The sequence below is a fragment of the Sebastes fasciatus genome, chromosome 7 (genome assembly GCF_043250625.1).
Source record: "Sebastes fasciatus isolate fSebFas1 chromosome 7, fSebFas1.pri, whole genome shotgun sequence".
NCBI lineage: Eukaryota > Metazoa > Chordata > Actinopteri > Perciformes > Sebastidae > Sebastes > Sebastes fasciatus.
Genome location: NC_133801.1, coordinates 32186193 through 32205452, shown reverse-complemented (window position 1 = coordinate 32205452; position 19260 = coordinate 32186193). Strand labels below are relative to the sequence as shown.

Here is a 19260-nt window from a genome sequence, read left to right as displayed (position 1 = left end):
AGGAGAAGCTCTCATCCATTGGTCATGAGCACATGTCATGTTTCCAGACTTATTCTCTCAGCATCCAGGTTTCGTGCAGTCTCTTCAGGTTGCAGACATCCACTTATTAAACAGAGCACTAGGTCTGGACACAATATTAATTATTAATATTTTTAATACCCAATTCTAGCCTAATTGTTTCCCTGACTGTTTTTCTTGCAGCCAGTTGAATGATTCCATCATGCACTCCAGTGGCCAAACCTGCAAACTGCATGAATCTGTTGAAATATAAGCAGAACTGACGAGAGGAAAAACAACTGGAGTTGAGCAGACACACTAGCTGACATGTAAGAGAGGACTAGAGGGAGCTTTCCTTGGGTTTGCTGAATTTGGCAAACCAACATTCTGCTTTTCATCATGGTTAAATGGTTATCATTTTTCACTTCCAACTTTTTGGAGTGAGACAGCATTACTACACTCCCAATATGAGACAATGGCTCTAATGGAGAACTCAACCAGCGCTGCACCCATTGAATGGGAATACTATTATGATTACCTCGATCCTGTGATTGTGGATGAGACCAAGCTGAAATACAACAAGTGTAAGTCGTTATGCTTTATAGAATATTTGTCTTCTTGTGTTAATGAAGATAAGTTATTTTCCTCTTCCCTTTCAGACTCTGTTGTTATAATATTTTGGATCGTTCTGGCTGCTTTTGTGGGATTGCTCTTTCTCAGTTTGAATCTAATGTCTCGCAGTGGAAACTTGCCAAGGTGAGTGTGACGCATGCATGATCTCTCTAAGTCTCATTACTTTGGATGGAGGTAGAGGTAAGTGGGTTTACTCACTGAAACATTGAATGCACACATATAGGCATTATGCTAAATGAGGCTAAAGCTACAAAGCTCTACTTTAACTTTAAAACCTTTTTCTTATTACTGTTGCAGGACTCACAGATCCAAAATCGGAGGAAACAACAGAACATCAACTGCTTGACCTGGGGCTGAATCTGAATGAGAGCACTTCTTACGGACGTGAACAAAAATGTTAAAAATTTGAGGTGATGGACACAAATTAAAAATCCGAATGATGACAATGCAACTGTGAAGATGATGTTGGGGAAAATTAGATTTTTGAGGCAGTGTAAGAAATCTGCTTTCTTTCCATTTCACCGAATACCTACAAAGTGCAAGGCTACCTTTACCAATAAACACAATGTTATGTAACTGCAGTGTGTGTACATGTGAACCTCGAGATGTTAAAAGTACAAGGAGAGCAGAAGTATATTAATGCATTGAATCCAGCACCCTTTGTGTTCTCAAACATATTTTTTAATACAATTACACACAGCTTTAAAATAGTTAGCTCATGCAGGATTAATGTTAAAAAAAAAAAGAAATCACAAATTTGTGACAGATTTGTAAATCAGCATATTTATAACAGAAGGTTTTACAAAATATCGTCAATCTTTTTACAAGAACCCAACAAAGCAGCAAAAATAAAGCTTTCTTGGAATGACATGTAAGTCTGTCTCAGAGAACATAGTAGTGTTCATGACATATCTAACTTTTCATGGTGATGATGTCATCGCAGATGGCTCTGACGGCTGTTTGGGTCAGTGATGATTTGGATGCTTTCTGTCTCTTACTCTTGGCTCTGGTCACCAAACGGACATGAGACAGGAACAGCTCTGCTGACGCGGCTCCGCTCCACAACTCATGGATGTACGACGACAACAGGAACAGCCCCGCTTCTAGACAGGAGAAAACAACAGGCTTAATTCATTCACACCGCAACGTATTAGAAATTAGTCATTGTCCAGAAATAAACATAAATATCTACTCATGTTTTTTGTGTTTTTAATATTTTAGTTAGTCTCTACTTATCAAGTAGGCATATCTTCTTGAGCGAGTCAAAATCAAGTTCCTCCTCCGTGCTTATTGCAAATGTGGTACATATAGTGATATATCATTAAACTAATTTCTAGCAATAAGTTTCACAAAACAACTGATTTCATTGTTTTGTACGAGCACCACCTCACTAACACTTAAATGGGACATAGCCCAAATTTTCACTAAATATTTTTGAGGATCTGGGACCCTTAAATCATTTTATGTCTTAACATCATATACCACTTGATGACATCCCCATCAAGTTTAATTTTGGCCCTCATTTGTTAAAAGTTCGGGCACCCCTGCTCTAAAAGTCTCTAACTTCAGTGTTTCAATACATAGATAGAGATCATTTAGTAGTATGAAGTGGAAAAGTGTGTTTTTAAGTGAGGCACAGTATTATTACAGTATTGATATAGTATTGTTTGCTCTGCACACTAGCAGTCATAGATAGAGTCTGTGAATAAGGTGTCAGGCTCTTACCGCGTCTAGACTGATCCTGTGTGGCTTCTGGCCGGCAGGCGGAGACGACAGCCTGATGCAGCTCTGGAAGGCGGCCTTGGGTCTCCAGTAAGCGCATCATAATGTTGCTAAATAGCTGGAACGTTTCCGCTCTTTCTGAAACGCTTGAGTGACACTGAGCTTCAAAGGCCCGATGGTAGAGTCGAAGGATGTCTGCTTTCATGCCGGGATCCAGTAACACAGCATTCGCCATCTCCCCCTGTTTTATCACGGCCTTTTCGAACCAGTGCAAGAATTCCTTTGTTCTGTTTTCATCGTACGAGTCCTCCAGCAAGCACCTCAGGGACCACTTGGTGAGCAGGTGCGCAGTATCACCGGCCAACTGCCTGGGATCCAGCTTGTCTCTTGGCTGATCCGGCTGGGGTTCAGAGAGGGGAAACACAGGCTCCCAGTGAATGAAGATACTGCTGAGGTAAACGGTACACTCTGTCAGGAGACGCTCTTCTTGTTTCTCAGTCTCAGCATCTTCTGCCAGGTTCTCTTTTCGTGTGCGGGTCTGGAAAAAGGAGCCTTTACCTCTGGTCTTATCCTTCCCCATCCCTGAGGAGAAAGATGAACAAAACCACGTTTATGCCATTAAAGATGCAAGGAATGATTTAGATACTGTGAAGCAGAACAAAGATCTAAATTCTCCACTCTGTGTAATGGAAAACACTACGACAGAGCCCAGCATGTAATGTCCTCACATGTAACAAATTGATACTTTTTAAGCCTCATTTCTATTCATTTCCCCACCGAGAAGAAAACACAGGGTCAGCAAAAGAGCAGCCATGTTGGAGCAGTTATTGACCGGAGCTGGGGCTGTTACGGAATAGGTTTGCAGGGTTCAAACTTTCTAACATGGGTTTGGCTTCATTGTAGACACTGAAAGCCTAATATCCTGGACACTCAGGTCGAGCAGCTGAAATTGTGTCTTTTCGTCGCTGGGGCCATACTTGTGGAATCAGCTCCCAGGAACCATTAGGGCCTCAGACTCACTCACTGGTTTTAAATCTTATCTTAAGACTCTCCTGATTCTCTCAGTCTTCTCCTAAGGTCCATGTGTTTTCCTTTTAAAAATTGCGTCTTGACATATTTAGTATAATTTAATTTATCCTATTCTAACCCTTATAGGGTTAGGGTTTATAATTGCATGGGCTCTTTTGTGTAAATAGTTCAGTTTTAATGTTGAACCATGACTGTTTCAGCCTTCATGTGAAGCACCTTGACATTTTGCTGTATTTGTTTGTAAGTTTGCTATATAAATTAAACTGATTATTATTATGATGATGATGATGATTATTATTATTATTATATCAAATATCCAGCATCATTTGTGGGAATTAATGTCAGCTTTTTTGGCTCATATGCCTCATAGGATCATCTGTTCAGATAGAACATCATTTTAACAGAATGGAATTAATTGCAAACCAAGACAGAGAAAAAATGCTATATATAAGAAAAATAGTTTTCCATTCTCCAGTATCTACAATCTACAGTTAGCAGTGCTGTCATTATCAAGGACAAAATGACTTGTGAAAAACATTAATTATTAAGTAATTAAACCTCGTTTGCAAACATTGCGACTAGTTGGGTTAGATTTTCAACACAATCATTTGTGATGGCTATTTCTCATTGATGATGATGCCCTCTGTTTAAGTTTGGCAGATGTTATAATGTTTGGCAGATGTTATGCGTTTTTGTGACAGATTTTTACTGTAAAATTTAGGCACAGATCAGTTTGGCCTCTTTTGCTTCACTGTCTCCTGTTGCTTTGAAAACTTGCATATCAAAAGGCTCTTTTCTTTTGACTATTAGCATCCAATCAATCTCCTTTTCCATTAAGTGTTTACAGTATTCTGTCCACTCCTTTGACAGAAAGACAACCATGACAACGTTTGTAAAACCTTCTCGTTATGATAGAATTTGTTAAAGGACACACTTAATGGCACTCACCCAGCAATTCCTTCACTTTGTGCTTTTCAGACAGGGCTTGTATTTGGGTGAGGAGTGGCGTGTTGCGGGACAGGGAAGCCCAACAGAGAAGCAGAGAGAGGGCTTCGGTACCAGAGAGAGGCTGTGGGTGGAGTGTTAGCCAGTCGGCCTGTTGGTTTGCATTGAGAGCTGTCCCACGATGCTTCAGGACAGAGCTGAGAGTCTGCAGGAACAGGCTGAGCTGAGCGGCCTTCACACGCAATCTGACGGGAGATTAAACAAACACTGACATCCTTGACCAAAAGACAGCTGACGTCTATTATGTCATTAATATGTGTTATTACGTTTTTGATCAAATGCCTGAAGAGTGACTTGAAACTTATGTTAAATTTAGGGCTGTCAAAGTTAACGCGATAATAACGAGCTGACGCAAATTTGTTTTAACGGCACTAATTTCTTTAACACATTAATGCAATCTGTGGTTTTTAGGCTGTAGTGGGCTCAGTTTTAAAGCTAACATGAAGATACTGGTATCATATGATACAAGAAAACCCAAGTAATCCATTGGTAACAACCATGTCATACTACCATGTCAAGAAGGATGCTAAACATTTCTCCAGACTTACGCTAAATTTTGGCGAGTAAAAACTGGTATGGCCATTTTCAAAGGGGTCCCTTGACCTCTGACCTCAAGATATGTGAATGAAAATGGGTTCAATGGGTACCCACGAGTCTCCCCTTTACAGAAACGCCCACTTTATGATAATCACATGTAGTTTGGGGCAAGTCATAGTCAAGTCAGCACACTGACACACTGACAGCTGTTGTTGCCTGTTGCGCTGCAGTTTGCCATGTTATGATTTGAGAATATTTGTTTAATGCTAGATGCAGTACCTGTGAGGGTTTGTGGACAATATTTGTCATTGTTTTGTGTTGTTAATTCATTTTCCAATAATAAATATATACATACATTTGCATGAAGCAAGAATATTTGTCCACTCCCATATTGATTAGAGTATTAAATACTTGACTAATCTCCCTTTTGTAAGAATCAGAAATTGCTTGTTAACAGCGACACCTGTGGCCGTTATGTCAACGAAAGTCAGCGTCCTGTTGCTCGCGCTTGTGCTCGCTCTACATAGACATGAACAAGCATCGCTTAAAACAGTGAGGCGACACACGTCAGATAAAACCACAATATCACTCTATATTTCAGCTGCTTGGCAGAAATGTTAGCTGACCAGACGAAGGTCTCTCCATGAATCAATGCTGATACTGTGTTGTCCTGCTTCAGACTCCCGTCTTCTGCAGTGTGTTGTGTGCGCGCATGCACGTGAGAGGTGAAGCGAGTGAGAACGAGCGCGGTGTGTGAGTGACGGCAAGCAGGAAGGCAGAGGAGCAGAGACAGCATCGACTCCGGCCTTGGAGACCAAAGCTACAGACTCCCCTGTGTCTTCTGGCCGCGGTTGGGGGGCTGGAGCAGGAAGAGTTGACACTGTTTTGCAAGACGGGCTTCACTGGATATAACTTGGCAGTTTTGGTTCTTCTGTGTAGTTTGTGTTGGAACAGCGTAGCCATACGTGAGCGCGCATGGGACACCGACCCGATTTATATGTGTAAGAAGTTACAAACAGTCCCTTTAAGGTACATTTTGAACAGATACATTTTTTTTTTTAGATTAATTTGTAAATAGTCGCGATTAACTGTTGATAATCATGTGATTAATCCCAATTAAATATTTAAAATCGATTGACAGCCCTAGTTAAATTACATTTATACTTTCACTGTGATTGGCTACCGCTGCTGAACGTATCTGATAGTCATGGCTTTACCTGAGGTGTCTGCTGAGAGTTGATGCCACACACAGGAATTCACTGATGAGTGGGAGTGGGAGACACTTCACTGAGCTGCGAGGTTTCTCCTCTGTAGATGAGGAGGTCTTGGCTCCATCCACCTGTTTCTCCTTCTGCCCAAGGTTAGTAAACCAGAGCACATGGAGCAGATCTATGATGGTATTTAGCAGCTGCTGGTCTAGATTCCTAAAGTGGAGAATGAAGTGCAGATTTATGTAGAAAATACGAAACTGGGTGAAGAGATTATTGTAGTAATATGAATGATAATATCAAAATAAAGAGCCAAAGACTCAAAACTGGACTTTATTCTCAAGCTTACCTTCTTTCAACCATCTGTATCATCCAGGTTAGGAGCCCACAGCTCTTGGTGAGGTTATAAGCTGCTTTGGTCACACGGGCGGCCTGGCACAACACCCTGATAATCTGTGCCTAGCGACATAAATGCAAAAATTAGACACACTTTATTTGTTTTCCTTTTAAAGTGCATCTCACAGCATCTTGACTTCACTGCTAATGTGTTGCATCATTCAGTGTGTACCTGGGCGTGTTCATCACACAGGGGGCTGCTGCTGAAACCTAACAGGGTCTGGAAGATGCCTTGTTGTTCACAAAGTTCATAGCAGTGTCCATCACTTATCCCTTCCTCCAGCACACTCAGGATCCACTCGCGTTCCATTTTATGCTGCAGAAAAAACAGTTAGTCAATCACACTCTCACGGATGAAACATCCCTGAATGGAAACAGATAACATCAGTCTGAAAAAGCACGAGCTGAGCAAAACAAACAGAGGAAGGTTGAATGTTGTTGACATATGAAGAGTTTATTTGGGCAATCATTTATTTCTCTATAATCTTGATTAACGACTTCCAGTACAAGAAAACTAAACAATGTTTTCAGCAATGTATATATAACACATCCAAGTACCTCCAAGTCAAAGCCATAGAATAGCTTGAAGAACTCGGGGACTCTTCTGTAGTCCAAACTCTGATGGGACAGCAGAAACCTGTTTAACACCACGTACATGTGGTCCTCTGGGAAATCAGGGAAAACAAGAAAAAAGGGTCAGTGATCCTGAGGGCAAAAGAGGCTGTGCAGCAGGTTACCAGTAAAGTATATACTGTATATAGTAGTACAACAAAGACATAGGTGTTTCCTTTTTCCCACTTTTTAAAAATGACAAACCATCGCAACCCATTTCACAATAGGCCTTATCTATAAATCGTGAGAAGAGCGAATTAGTGCATAAATGAATGTTCCTGACCATTTTAACTGCCATTTCCGCATCACTTCACACTATCTTGAGCCATCTTTGTTTTATGCACGTGTTATTGAAAATATATGCACATGTTAAATACGTTATAAATGAGACCAAATAAATTAATTTAGGTGGAGTTAACAGGCTCTAGTTTTTTTCCTCTCATCAGTAAAACAATCAGACCGATGCTAGCCTTTTCATATTAGATTCAATGTTATAGGTAGGCCACAATTATCAAAACAATATCACCATTCAGGCTCCCTCATGTGGCTCAAAGGTGTCCTGCAGGTATAAATGTCAAATAAAAGACTATAGAAGAAATTCTGCAAAGGTATATTTATATATTTGGGAATGACTGAAATAGAACATTCAGAAGAGATTTAAATTGAATGTTATTTTGTAAAAATGCAGAGTTCCTTATCAGTTCTGTAAAAGTCTCAAACAAGTCCTAAACAAATAATATTCATGTAAACACTATGGGTCAAATGACTGATGATTTTCAGAGTTACACACCAGGTTTGAGCATCTGCTGGGCCACTTTGGCGATGTACGTGGTCAGGACAAATGGAAGTCTTTGATTCTGCTGTCGAATCCCATTCTTCACTGTGTCCATCAAGTACAGCAGCTGTTTGATAAAAAAACAAGCTCATCAGTGCTTCTGGAGGTGATTTACACACATATAATATTTAAACACTCACCTCCCTCACACTTTACCTGTCTCTTCTCTCTGATGCGAGCGCCCTCCAGGTGTTGGTAGAAGCAGCTCAGCACATGGTACGCTGCCGCTCTCACTTTGGGGTCGTAGCTGCTAAGAGCCATTACAGTGACTCCAAGGGCATGGCTGGATATAAACTTGAGGCAGTCAATCACGCACTCTGTCACACAGAAAAAGGAGAAAATGTAACAGTTATAAAGCAGTGATAACCTTAACGGATGAGGAGCAATGACAACAATGACATGTACTCACCTGGCTGCAGTATGGTGCTGAATAGAGGCAAAAGAAACCGTGGATCATACAAATTCCCAAGGTCCTTTACTGCATTGTTACAGTACAGCAGCTCCTTATCATCCTATAAAAGACAATGATTTATATATTAAAAGGTTCAAGGTTTTCACATACTAAATATGTGAAACAGTTTCACATTTCCCACAGTATCGATACACAGGTAAAAGCTGTGCTTTCTGCTCTCTCTTCTCTCTGATAGCGAGTTGACAAACACACACTGCTATTTATCTTTTAATAAAAATAAAGAATTTTATGCCCTTAGTGTTGTGTACATTTTTCCCTGTGGTATCGAAAATATCGATATTTCTCAAGGTATTGTGTCAAAGTTAGAAATTCCAGTATCATGACAACACTCATTTATCCCTTTTCCTTTATCTGTTAAAGTTTTTAGATATCCATCTCTCACATTTTTCCATTTGTGATGCTCAAAGCACTGAAAAACGACATGAAACCATTTCCTCTCTGTGTTTAAAACAAAAAACTATTTGCATGGCTTGACATCACTAGAGGTATTTGAGACTTGGGTGAACTGACACTTTACAGGAAACTTCTTATAAAAATGCAGTTCTGGAGAGTAAATATGAAATAAAACATCCACCTGCAGGATGATTCTGCGTTGCTGGGGAAAGTGTGCGATGGTGTGGAGCATCCTATCCGGTTGCAGCAGGGCCAACAGGTCGTCTGAGCTCGCTTGCTTCCACAGAGAAGCTCCGAGGCTTTTCCTGGTCTTGTGGTGCTCCACAGCTGCCGGGCCCCACAAGAAGGATCTGCAGTTGAAAACACGCATTCAGTGTTTGCAAATAACAAGTGCACTTGTTGCAAGTACAGACAAACAAACATGAAAGTAACTTACTGAAATTTCAGCAGACTGACATTGTTCTGTTCATATTCCTGAAGAAGCAGTAACAGTTTCTGATCTGCAAACCAAAACAAGATGTAAGAGGAAAGAAGGACAGCAAACACACAAACACAACAATACTTAGATTTCCTGTTTTACCTGAAGTGCTCAGTGTAACTCCATATGCTCCCAACAACACAACAAAGTGATTGGTGTTACAAACTGTTGGGCATTTCTTCACCAAACACAGAAGTAGGGACACTAACGCTTCTGAAATGACAAGAAAATAAGTGTGTTTGAGTTCGATGATAAAATAAACAATTGAGGGATAAGTAATTTAACGTTTTTCTCCATTCTGTTCTGCTCCATACGTACCTTTAGCCTGACACCTGCTAGGCTCTTCATCAGAGTCCAACATAGTGGGCAGGAACAGAGAATGGCTGCTGGTCATCATGTGAAGGGTGGATAAAGGAATCAGATCCTTCTGGACTTCACTGCTGCCGTACATCACTTCCAACAGGTTGCTCAATGTGTTCAGAAAGTGGTGATCTCTGTAGCGATATCTACAGTGGCAGATTAATATTGTAAGTAATTGATTAAAAAATCTGATGAGATGATCTTGAACAAACATCTAACAGAATGGATTTAGACAAATATCTTACTTCAGTCCACTCTTGACAAAACTGTTCCATTCAGATGCAGTGATGTCTTCAGCAGATGTCTGTGTTTAGAAGATATATTATTAAATGCATGAAATAAATACACAAAATGTACAGAATGTGTGAGGAAAATAAACCCACTAGGAGTCCTTGCAGTCTTTTCAGGATGCTCTGCTCCTGCTCTGCCTGTGAAGTAGCCTGGTCTTTAGAGTGACTGTAAGCGGCTACGAGGCACTTGAGGGCAGCAGTGGTGACAGACTTCCTCCAGGTTTCTTGTTCTTCTGGGCAATCGGACAGTTTCTCAGTGATAACATCTACTAGTTGCCAACTGAAAGAGAAAAACAACATTTAGCTAATACCATGTGACACTGATAATTTACTTAAAGTATTAAGAGTTAATTAAAAACCTTTCAAAACTGTCCACTTTTTGAAGAGCACTGGGCAAAGTGTTGATCAAGTCCCTGATGTCCTTGATGTTTGCGGAGAGCTTGATCAGACCGGCTAGCGTTTCAGGAAGCTGGGCTCTGGTGTCTTCTGACAGGTTTCCCAGAACACTTTGGGATAATTTGGCGAGCAGTGCTTGCTTCAAGGCTTTTACAACCTCTTTTTGTACTATAAAACACAGAAATTGAGCATATCAAAAAATAATATACAAATGGAAATAAGAGAGAAAAGAGTGACATAAATCCTGGTGCTGTATGCTTGAAGACATTAGAGAACTTGTTTTAGTACAAACCATCTTTGGGCCTGGCAGGATCCTCTCTACTGGCCACCTGTAGGTAGGTGTTGATCAGTGGAAGGAATGTTTCCGTCTGGTCTGAGAGCTTCTCCATGTTTGCTGGCTCTAGGCACCACATCTCAAAGCAGAGGCGGTGTGTGGAGCAGTTCTGCAGCAGCAGAGAGCCAATGGCCTGAGTGTCTGAGAGAGGACACTGGAGACAGTGCAGCAGCACATCTGTGTGAATGAGTTTGGCACTGCCTGGCTCACTAGACAGAGTGTGCAGCAGGAAGGCCTCCAGCGCAGGGCTGGAGCAGGACAGCAACAGGGTGCTCAGGCCGTGGAGGTGTGCTTGAGATAGAAGGATGCCGTGGTCCTGGGAAGGGTCAGCTTTAGACTCTGTGAGGATCTGCAGTGCAGCATGACCATAGACACTAAGCTCGGCTTGTGTGCCCTCACTGCTGGGGGAGATTAGACTCTCCTGGGGGAGGAGAAGCAACTTAGAAACCACCTCTCTCAGATTGCAGGAGTCCATGTAGCCGTGCAGAGACAGGAGGGCCTGGAAAGGTCTGGACTGTTTCTTTGGTGCCTGGGAGCCCTTCTCCATCAGTTCCTTGAGCACAGCTTTTTCTATAGCCTCCATGTAGCTACAGAAAAGCTCCAGGTGACCAAGATCACGGAGAGTGGGGGCGCTGGTCTTCAGCAAGGCCAGAATGTCATCATTCAGCTGAGCACACAGATGCTTTAGCCTGACGGGGTTCAGAGTGTGAAGAGGCAAAGCAGCCAGCTCCAGAGCCAGAAACCACTGCTCCAGACATGGATGCTTGAAGATGGAGCCAAAAGCAGAAACGAGGATCTAAACATAGAGGGTGCCATATTAGAATCAGTAATTCTAAAAACAGTCAAATTAACTTAATAATATTGGTCACGGTTTGAATATTTTTTTCTCCCATCAAATAAAAGTCAGTGTAAAATGTGAACTTCTCCCAACCTGCTCTTTATTGGCTTCAGCTGTGGAGGAATGGTTGATTTCCAGGAAGAGGTCTGATCCTTCTTGGGAGTTCTCTGCTGCTGGCTCAGAGTTTGTGGTCTCCTGAAAGCCTTGTAGCTTGGTCACCAAATCCAGGAGTATTCCCATTAAGGTCTTCAGAGGGGCAGCTCCTATGTCTTTGGAGAACTGTGCAGAAGCAAATGATGTGTTGTGTATATTTTTTACTTTAACTTAATTTAGTAGTAAGCTTGTTTTGTGCTCTTACCGTGCCATGGTTTTCCACTGTTGATTTTATGTAGATTAAGATCTGCTTGATTGCTACTGGAAAATCAGCCATCGACATGGAAGCTAGAGTTCCTTCTACGTTCTTCCTGAAGGTGTCCTCAAGCAAAGTGTTCGGCCCTTGGCTATACGCAGATTTCATCAGTGCAGTGAATGAAATGGGGGTTGACGGTCCCGTTGAATGGCATTCAGAGGACTTGAACTGCAAAAAAAAAAAGAGGGCCGTTAATTTCTACATAAAGAAATTACAAGTATATAATTTCATGTAAACAATCTCTTGGTTCCACCTAAAACTGACCAGTTCCTCCCGGCACTGCTGTGGCAGCCATTTGGAGTAATACTGATGAAGGTGTATGATGGAGGGATGAGGAGAAGCAGATAGTTCTGAGGACAAGAGCTCTTTATCGTACTGCAGCAGAGCCAGACAAAGGGGGAGCGGCTCTCTCTGACAGTGCAGCACATCTGAAAGCACCGCAGACAAGTACTCATATACAACCCCTGTCAAAAGAAAAGACAGATGGTCACCAACATTACAACATACTACACAATTAGATTTGAAATACTTAATCAGGGTGGATAAATCACTTTTTAAGCATAAAGAACAGGCTTTAGTCCATCCAGGGTAAAATCACACTTTTGATGCAACAAATTGTAAATAGTCGAGCTGTAATAAAACATTTATTTAAGGTGTACACTAACTCAATAACCATTTTTACCATTTCACAGTCTATGTGTTGTTACACTCTCAACATTACAATATTTGTCCTACTTGAGGCAGAAGTGCTTTACCCTTGTCTGCTGGCAGTTTGTTTCGGGCCTCCAGAGCAGCAGGTACCACCGCACTGAAGGGGAAGGTCTGGATGATGAGGTCTTCACTCAGCGATGGCCCGAGCTCCTCCATCTCACCTTCATTTCCCTCCATAATGACATCCAACATGTCTAAGACATCTAGAAGACATTGTCAGATTGTAAAAAAAAACACAGACATGCTTATGGCAGGAGGAAATTAACTTTGATTCCATCTTTAAATGCTCACCATCTATGTGTGAGACTGGGATACTGGCAGCGTCGCCCTCCTGGCTACTCAGGTTAGCCTGCAGATAAGCTGCCTCCTGGACCAGGCTGGCAACCTTATCTGTGTATGTGTACGAATTGCACACCAGTTTCACCAACACCTAGAGTTAGAGACCAGGAGTTTATTAGCACTTACAACTACGTCATGATTCAAAATGACTTATTTTGCCCGACCAACAACAGTATACCAGTAAGAGACAAGAAATGTTGACATGTAAACGAAGATGTTAGGTAGATGGGCTCACCCTCTCCAAGAACTGGATGACAGTCTCTTGTTGGTTTGGCTCTACTCTGGCCAGCTGGTCGAGCCAGAGCTCAAGCTCAGTCCAGGTGTACTCAAACACCCCACTGTCCTTTAGCACCTGAACACAAGGCAGGAAATACAAAACAGCGGTCACTTTTTTTTTTAGCAATAGTGCTGGGAGAAATTTGGTGAAGTTTATATGAAACTTTTGCAGTTAAATATTAACAGAGATGTTTGCCTATGCTGCTATTACTTCATTAATATGCAGTTTTACCACTGTATCATTATGCTTGAGGCTCTTTCAAGTAATATTGACAAACTACTTTTTTGTTGATTATGTGTCATAATCAATTAGAGAAAACTCCCGCATACAGTCTGATAGTCCAAGTGGACTAATGTGGTGTAAATTAGTGTTAAACAAGTCTAACGCCTGCATGGTTGGAAGATTTTAAGTTACTTATAATATCTAAATACCCGTCTCATATATAGTGCAGGCTGAAAGCAAATGCACAGAGAAAAAAAAGAAGAAGAAATGTTCTTACTTTTAGAACCAGCCTCTGTGTGGAGGTTTTCAGGTGGCTGCTGCTGCTGCTTACAAACATCTTGAGAAGGAGGTAAAGCACCGACTTCTCTCCAGATGATGATTCTGTATCTGCAACATCCTGGGAAGAAAAAGCAATATACAACACATTAGAAACAATGTTGATTACAAAACAACACCTTCCAAACAACAATCATTGAAAATGAGTAAATGGTGAAATAAAACCAACGGTGTAACTTCTTCACCTGTATGCGGAACCAGGAGAACTTGCTTGCAGGGAGATCTAAGGCCAGCTGCAGTATCTGATACTGCAACACTGGGGGAACTTCTTCCCTCATTCCTTTCTCCGACACAATCCCTGGAGAAGGTAACAAAAATCTACATTGGCGGCTTTGTTGAAGAACCATCAGCATCATACTGGTAACATATAACTTATATGTGAACTCAATAATAAAAAAGCATCACCTTTTAACAGCTTGCTGAAGTCAAATTTGCTCTGGCTAACCAGATGTGGCACTACTTTCTGGTAAAGACATATGGCCTGAAGAATCAGCGTCTTCAGCAGGATTACCTCAGCTGTCTCAGCACCTGCTGAACACAAAAAAACATAGTCAATCAAATGTCTTTGCTGGTCACCCCCTTTACTTTATAGGACAACATACATGTAGTCTAAATGTTATTACCTTGCACTTCGTTTTTTTTATCCGTCTGTTCAGCACTCCCTTCAGTTTTGGTCTTTTTTTCTTCACCATCCGTTTTTTCCTTCTTGCTAAGTGACTGCCACTTTGCAACTATGCTCGTCATATCGGGCAAAATCTATGACGGAGCATGAAAAGTGGAGACTTTAGTTGTTTAAAAGGTGCATCATTACTATTTGTGGGTATTAAGACTGAACTTTCCTGAGCTTACCTTGCTGAGTGTATCCCTGTACTGCTGCACCAAATTCCCCATCATGTCAAGAGTGTATATGTCTGAGCTGTGCCACTCAGACTTATCCAAAAGGTACTCCACATTCTTATTGGCTCTTTTCAACATGAAATTCATCATGGACAGAGTGGTGAGCTGCACGGCTGTGTTGGCAAGCTGTCAGATACAACAGGAGATATTCTGATAATACATACAAGTACTGTACATTTTGAGTGTTTTGTGGTACTGCAGCTACAGCACGGATTCATTCACTGTATCATTCATTCAGTCACTTACACTGAGGCCCTGTGTGAAGAAGGCCTTGTTGCAGACTGGAGGAAGAGATATCACCATGATCATGGACAGCAGGCGAGGGAGGGGGATGATCTCACCAGTTTGGAAAACTGTAGAAATCTCTGGCTGGCCTTCGTAGATCTGACATATGAATTAAAAAGGGATTATTATTTTTTTTTAAATAGAAAAGCAAGCTATGAGCCAACACTGATGGAGCCTCATCAAAATAAATCAAATCTATAAGCAGATATTACCTTTTTAAGTAGCTTGACATTGTCCTGCCAAGCACTTTTGAGGCGGGGGGTGTATGAATACTGAGTCTCCTGAAAGTATCTGGCCAGCATGTCGGGGGTAGCTTTCAGCACATTCACCACCAACTCCGTCACCAGTTCATCCTCTGTCGCCTGCTTCTGCCCCACCAAGAATTGAAGCAAGACAATGTTGCCAGCTCTGGAGAAAAAGTTAAATCATATGATGAGCATGAAGAGTTTCCAGAAGAATGTAAGGTAAACTTGACACTGTGATTACTTACCTGCCAGCTGTACCAAAGCTGGCATCATGAAAGCTGATACCATGCTTACGAGAGCAACACAGGTCGAGAAGGAAACTGTGAACAAGTTCCCGGATGACAGCTATCCCAGCATGCTCTGAGTCCTCCAACATCTTGAAAGACAATAAATAACATTTAGACCCACAGGTTGAAAAGCTAATTTGGATAACAGAGCCTTTGTTCAAAAAAGTCAAAGAGCAAATAACTCACTCTGTCATCATCAGTGGTTGCATCCACAATCCCATTCCATTTATACAGAGATGCTATGTTGGCCAATACACCAGGTGTGAAGAAACGCACTTTCTGTGTTTTACTTATGGCCTTGTTTAGTACAACCTGCAGCAAGACAAATAACAACAAACAGAATTATTAAAGCCATCCATTGAATTTTAAATGGAAAGTGTAAACTGCTGAGCACTTACTCTAGTCTTCAGCGTGGACAAAATCAGATTGACTATGGACATCCTGTCCTCCTTCAGACCCGTACTCAGGATCTCTGGCAGGAGTTCTGACACACCAAAATGAACACGTCATCAACACACCTGAGATAAGAAGACGTTGTGTACATTTGAATCCATATGTAATTATTACCTTTGCTTTCTAAGATCTGTCCAACAGTAGCGTTATCTCCAGACACCAGAAAGGACAGTACAAACTGGATAAAAGCCATGCGGACATCAGGTCTTCCCTGGAGGATTCACAGAGAAGAATGTAAGCATACACATCTACAGAACCCAACAAGCATGCGGAAAACTGAAGAAGGCAAATTCTACAACACACCCTCTTATCCTTTCTCTTTGCCAGTCCAGACAGAGCTTTATTGATGTGAATGTGACTTAGGACCTCTCTGGCAGCTTCTGGACCCTGAGACACCAACGCGGACAGGAGACTGAGGCACTGACGGACAAACCTGTGCACAACAGAAAACACAACATTAGGGCCATTGGCAGTGTAAATTTTAAAGAGGACCTATTGTGCCTATTTTCAGGTGCGCACTTGTATTTTGGGTTTCTACAAGAACTAGTTTACATGCTTTTATGTTAAAAAGGTGCTTTACTTTTCTCATACCGGCTGAGTTGCAACACCTCTTTTAACCCTTTGTCCGAAACGCTCTGTTTGAGCTCCTGCCCCGCCCCCGAAAAGCCCAGTCTGCTCTGATTGGTCAGCTGGCCCACTCTGTTGTGATTGTACAACCGAACATAACTCTTCAGACTCCACTCCAGCTCCACTCTAACTAGCTTTGTTTGAGGGTATGCCAAACTAGGCGCTAAGCAAAGTATGTTACTTGGTGACATCACCATGCTACGGAAGAAAAGGCAGAACTTCAAGCAAGACGTTTCAGGAGCTGTGTTTCTGTCGGGAACAGTAACTCCCTTTGGCGTGGACTTTGGGCTTTGTAACTTTGCAGACCTTTTACATCTAAAAATTGTATATGACACACCAAAGGAAAGGGAAAAAGCACAAAAGCATAATAGGTCCCCTTTAAACTGTGCTGAGGACTGACATTTGAAGACTTTGTACCGAAGTCATTACACCAACCTGTGATTTTCTGAATGGAAGGATCCCTGCAGAAGTTTCACGTAGCTAGAAAGAGTCTTTTTCACAATAGCATTGCCAACCATGTTGAAGTGGGACAGGTCACTGGCTGTCCTCAGAAGGATCATCTCCAAGCTCTCAAAAATCAGCATCATCTGGACAGAAACAGGATTTGATTAGAGCTCTACATGTCCAAAAACAGGTAACCTAACCATTCAGTCCCAACCACGGAGAAAAGCACTCACCTCGCTCTCTAGATGTTTTTCTCTCTCTAGCAATTTGAATATTTCTGCACACTCCATAGAGATTTTGATATAACCTTCCACCACATCATACAGGTCAGAGCATGGCAGCTTCTTAGCGGTTGATATGAAGGTCTCCAGTCCTACAGGAGGTAAAAAGGTAGAATTAACCAAAGCAAAGCAGACAGAGGAGAGCACTACAGACACCGCGGGCAGGAAATATGGTGCTCAAATACTGACTGCCGCCAAGCACACACACATACAGTTATAATTATATATGACCTTCGAATTAACTTAAAACATTTTTTTTCTTTATTTTTTTTATTATTTACTTATTTATCTCACTTATTATTGTAAGTGTTGGTATTATTATTGTTATTGATATTATTATCATGACCTCATCATCATCATCATCATCTTTATTATTATTCATATTATTAATATATATGTGTGTGTGTATATACTGTATTATATATATATTTTACTCATTTATTTTCTTTTTGTTTTGTTTTTGTTGCCCCTATGCTCTACACATAAAAGGAAGTATATGTGTTTAAGAGTAGATATATGTCATATATGACCATCTAGCCTCATTCAATGCCAAACACACCCATTATCCACATCTCATCCACACACACACGCACGCACGCACACACACACACACACAGACACACACACACAGACAGACAGACAGACAGAGACACACATACACACACACACACACACACACACATTCTTCAACCTGCTTTTATCTCCTTGTTTTGTTTTGTTTGTTTTTGTACTTTGTTATTTGTCTTTCTCTGTATAAAAAAAAAAAAAAAAAATACTGATTGCACAAAAGTGGATGGATGGATAGATGAATTAATGCATGAATCACTAATGTGGCTTAGTATCACTTCTCTGAGCTGTGTGTAACAACATGTCCATCTCCACTCACCCTTCATGGCTGTGCTGGCTTCCTTCAGCATGGCTTTAAACACAGTCCCGTTGAACTCCGGAACTTCTTTCTTCACCGGAGAGTTTGACTCCGTCGAGTCTTCGCTGTGGCGCTTTTTACCCATTTTAATACGTATAAAAAACAAATATGAGTTACTTATACCATAAAAGTTCCGTCACAGTGACCCACGTTGTGCTGTAAACAGAAAGCTGTCCAACGAAATTGTCATCCGGTCGGAAACGTTTGCTGCTGAACATCAGTTCCGCATTGTTCGTATTCCGCTTACGTCAGAGGCGAATTGTTCCTGCTATTTTGTTTACAGCTCTCTAACTGTCAAGTCAAACTGAAGGTTGCAGGAAATTAAGCTTTATAAAAATTAAGAAATAACAATTAAGAAAATAAAAGGATGTTGATTGTTTGTTGATTTGTTTGTTAAGTGCATGTATATCCTGGTTCATTCATTCACAAATGTGGTGAGAAGTACAGGGGCTTATGGGAAATGTAGTTTAAAATTACTGCGTGATTTAATATGAACTCAAACGTAATTATAAAATACTTTGTGTTTAAGTAAATAATTAAAAATAGTAATTAAATAAAATAATATAATACACATATATATATATATATTACCTTTATGTTAAGGCAAAGGCTATTGCAGCAGTGGGCACTTGCTTATTTGCATGTAACATGAGGCATTTAATAGAGGTGTGTGTATTAAATTAAATAAGGATTAATTAATTTTGAAAAGTCTCAAAAAATGAATTTGTATTTATTTATACTTATTTGTAATAATGCGTATATTTTCTTTTCTGTATTTTTTCTATTTCTAAGGTTTTTCACCTAATGGCTAATGGCTAATGGCTAATGACTAATGACTAATGACTAAATGACTAATGGATAATAATTCCAAAATCAACTGAACTTTCATCTCAACCTACAAAATAAAGGAGAGAAAAAGGAAAAGCTGTTTGTCATTGAGTGGATTCCAGTTAAAAATCTTCGAGTGGATGTTTCAATCTCTTTCAA

General features: G+C 40.9%; 1 protein-coding gene across 2 annotated transcripts; it reads right to left on the bottom strand.

The window, feature by feature from the left end:
* Positions 1–1393: 1393 nt before the first annotated feature.
* On the bottom strand, positions 1394–18657 carry urb1 (URB1 ribosome biogenesis homolog). Of its 2 annotated transcripts, none has more exons than XM_074640342.1 (39): positions 18235–18657; positions 17301–17440; positions 17059–17210; positions 16300–16429; positions 16111–16207; positions 15942–16027; positions 15730–15855; positions 15502–15632; positions 15224–15419; positions 14973–15110; positions 14679–14852; positions 14453–14585; positions 14235–14360; positions 14015–14127; positions 13771–13890; positions 13230–13346; positions 12947–13085; positions 12700–12858; positions 12209–12408; positions 11894–12112; positions 11629–11814; positions 10656–11493; positions 10327–10531; positions 10061–10247; positions 9923–9981; positions 9636–9823; positions 9420–9530; positions 9276–9339; positions 9021–9189; positions 8384–8486; positions 8131–8291; positions 7930–8041; positions 7086–7192; positions 6700–6843; positions 6481–6590; positions 6141–6347; positions 4330–4571; positions 2356–2934; positions 1394–1733 (listed from the first exon to the last, which is right to left on the bottom strand). In XM_074640342.1, exons 1-39 carry the CDS (start codon positions 18356–18358, stop codon positions 1543–1545), a joined length of 6783 nt encoding a protein of 2260 aa, XP_074496443.1. In that variant the 5' UTR covers positions 18359–18657; the 3' UTR covers positions 1394–1542. The 2 variants fall into 2 exon arrangements, with proteins under 2 accessions (XP_074496443.1, XP_074496444.1); XM_074640343.1 differs by having other exon boundaries at positions 14235–14357.
* Positions 18658–19260: the final 603 nt, after the last annotated feature.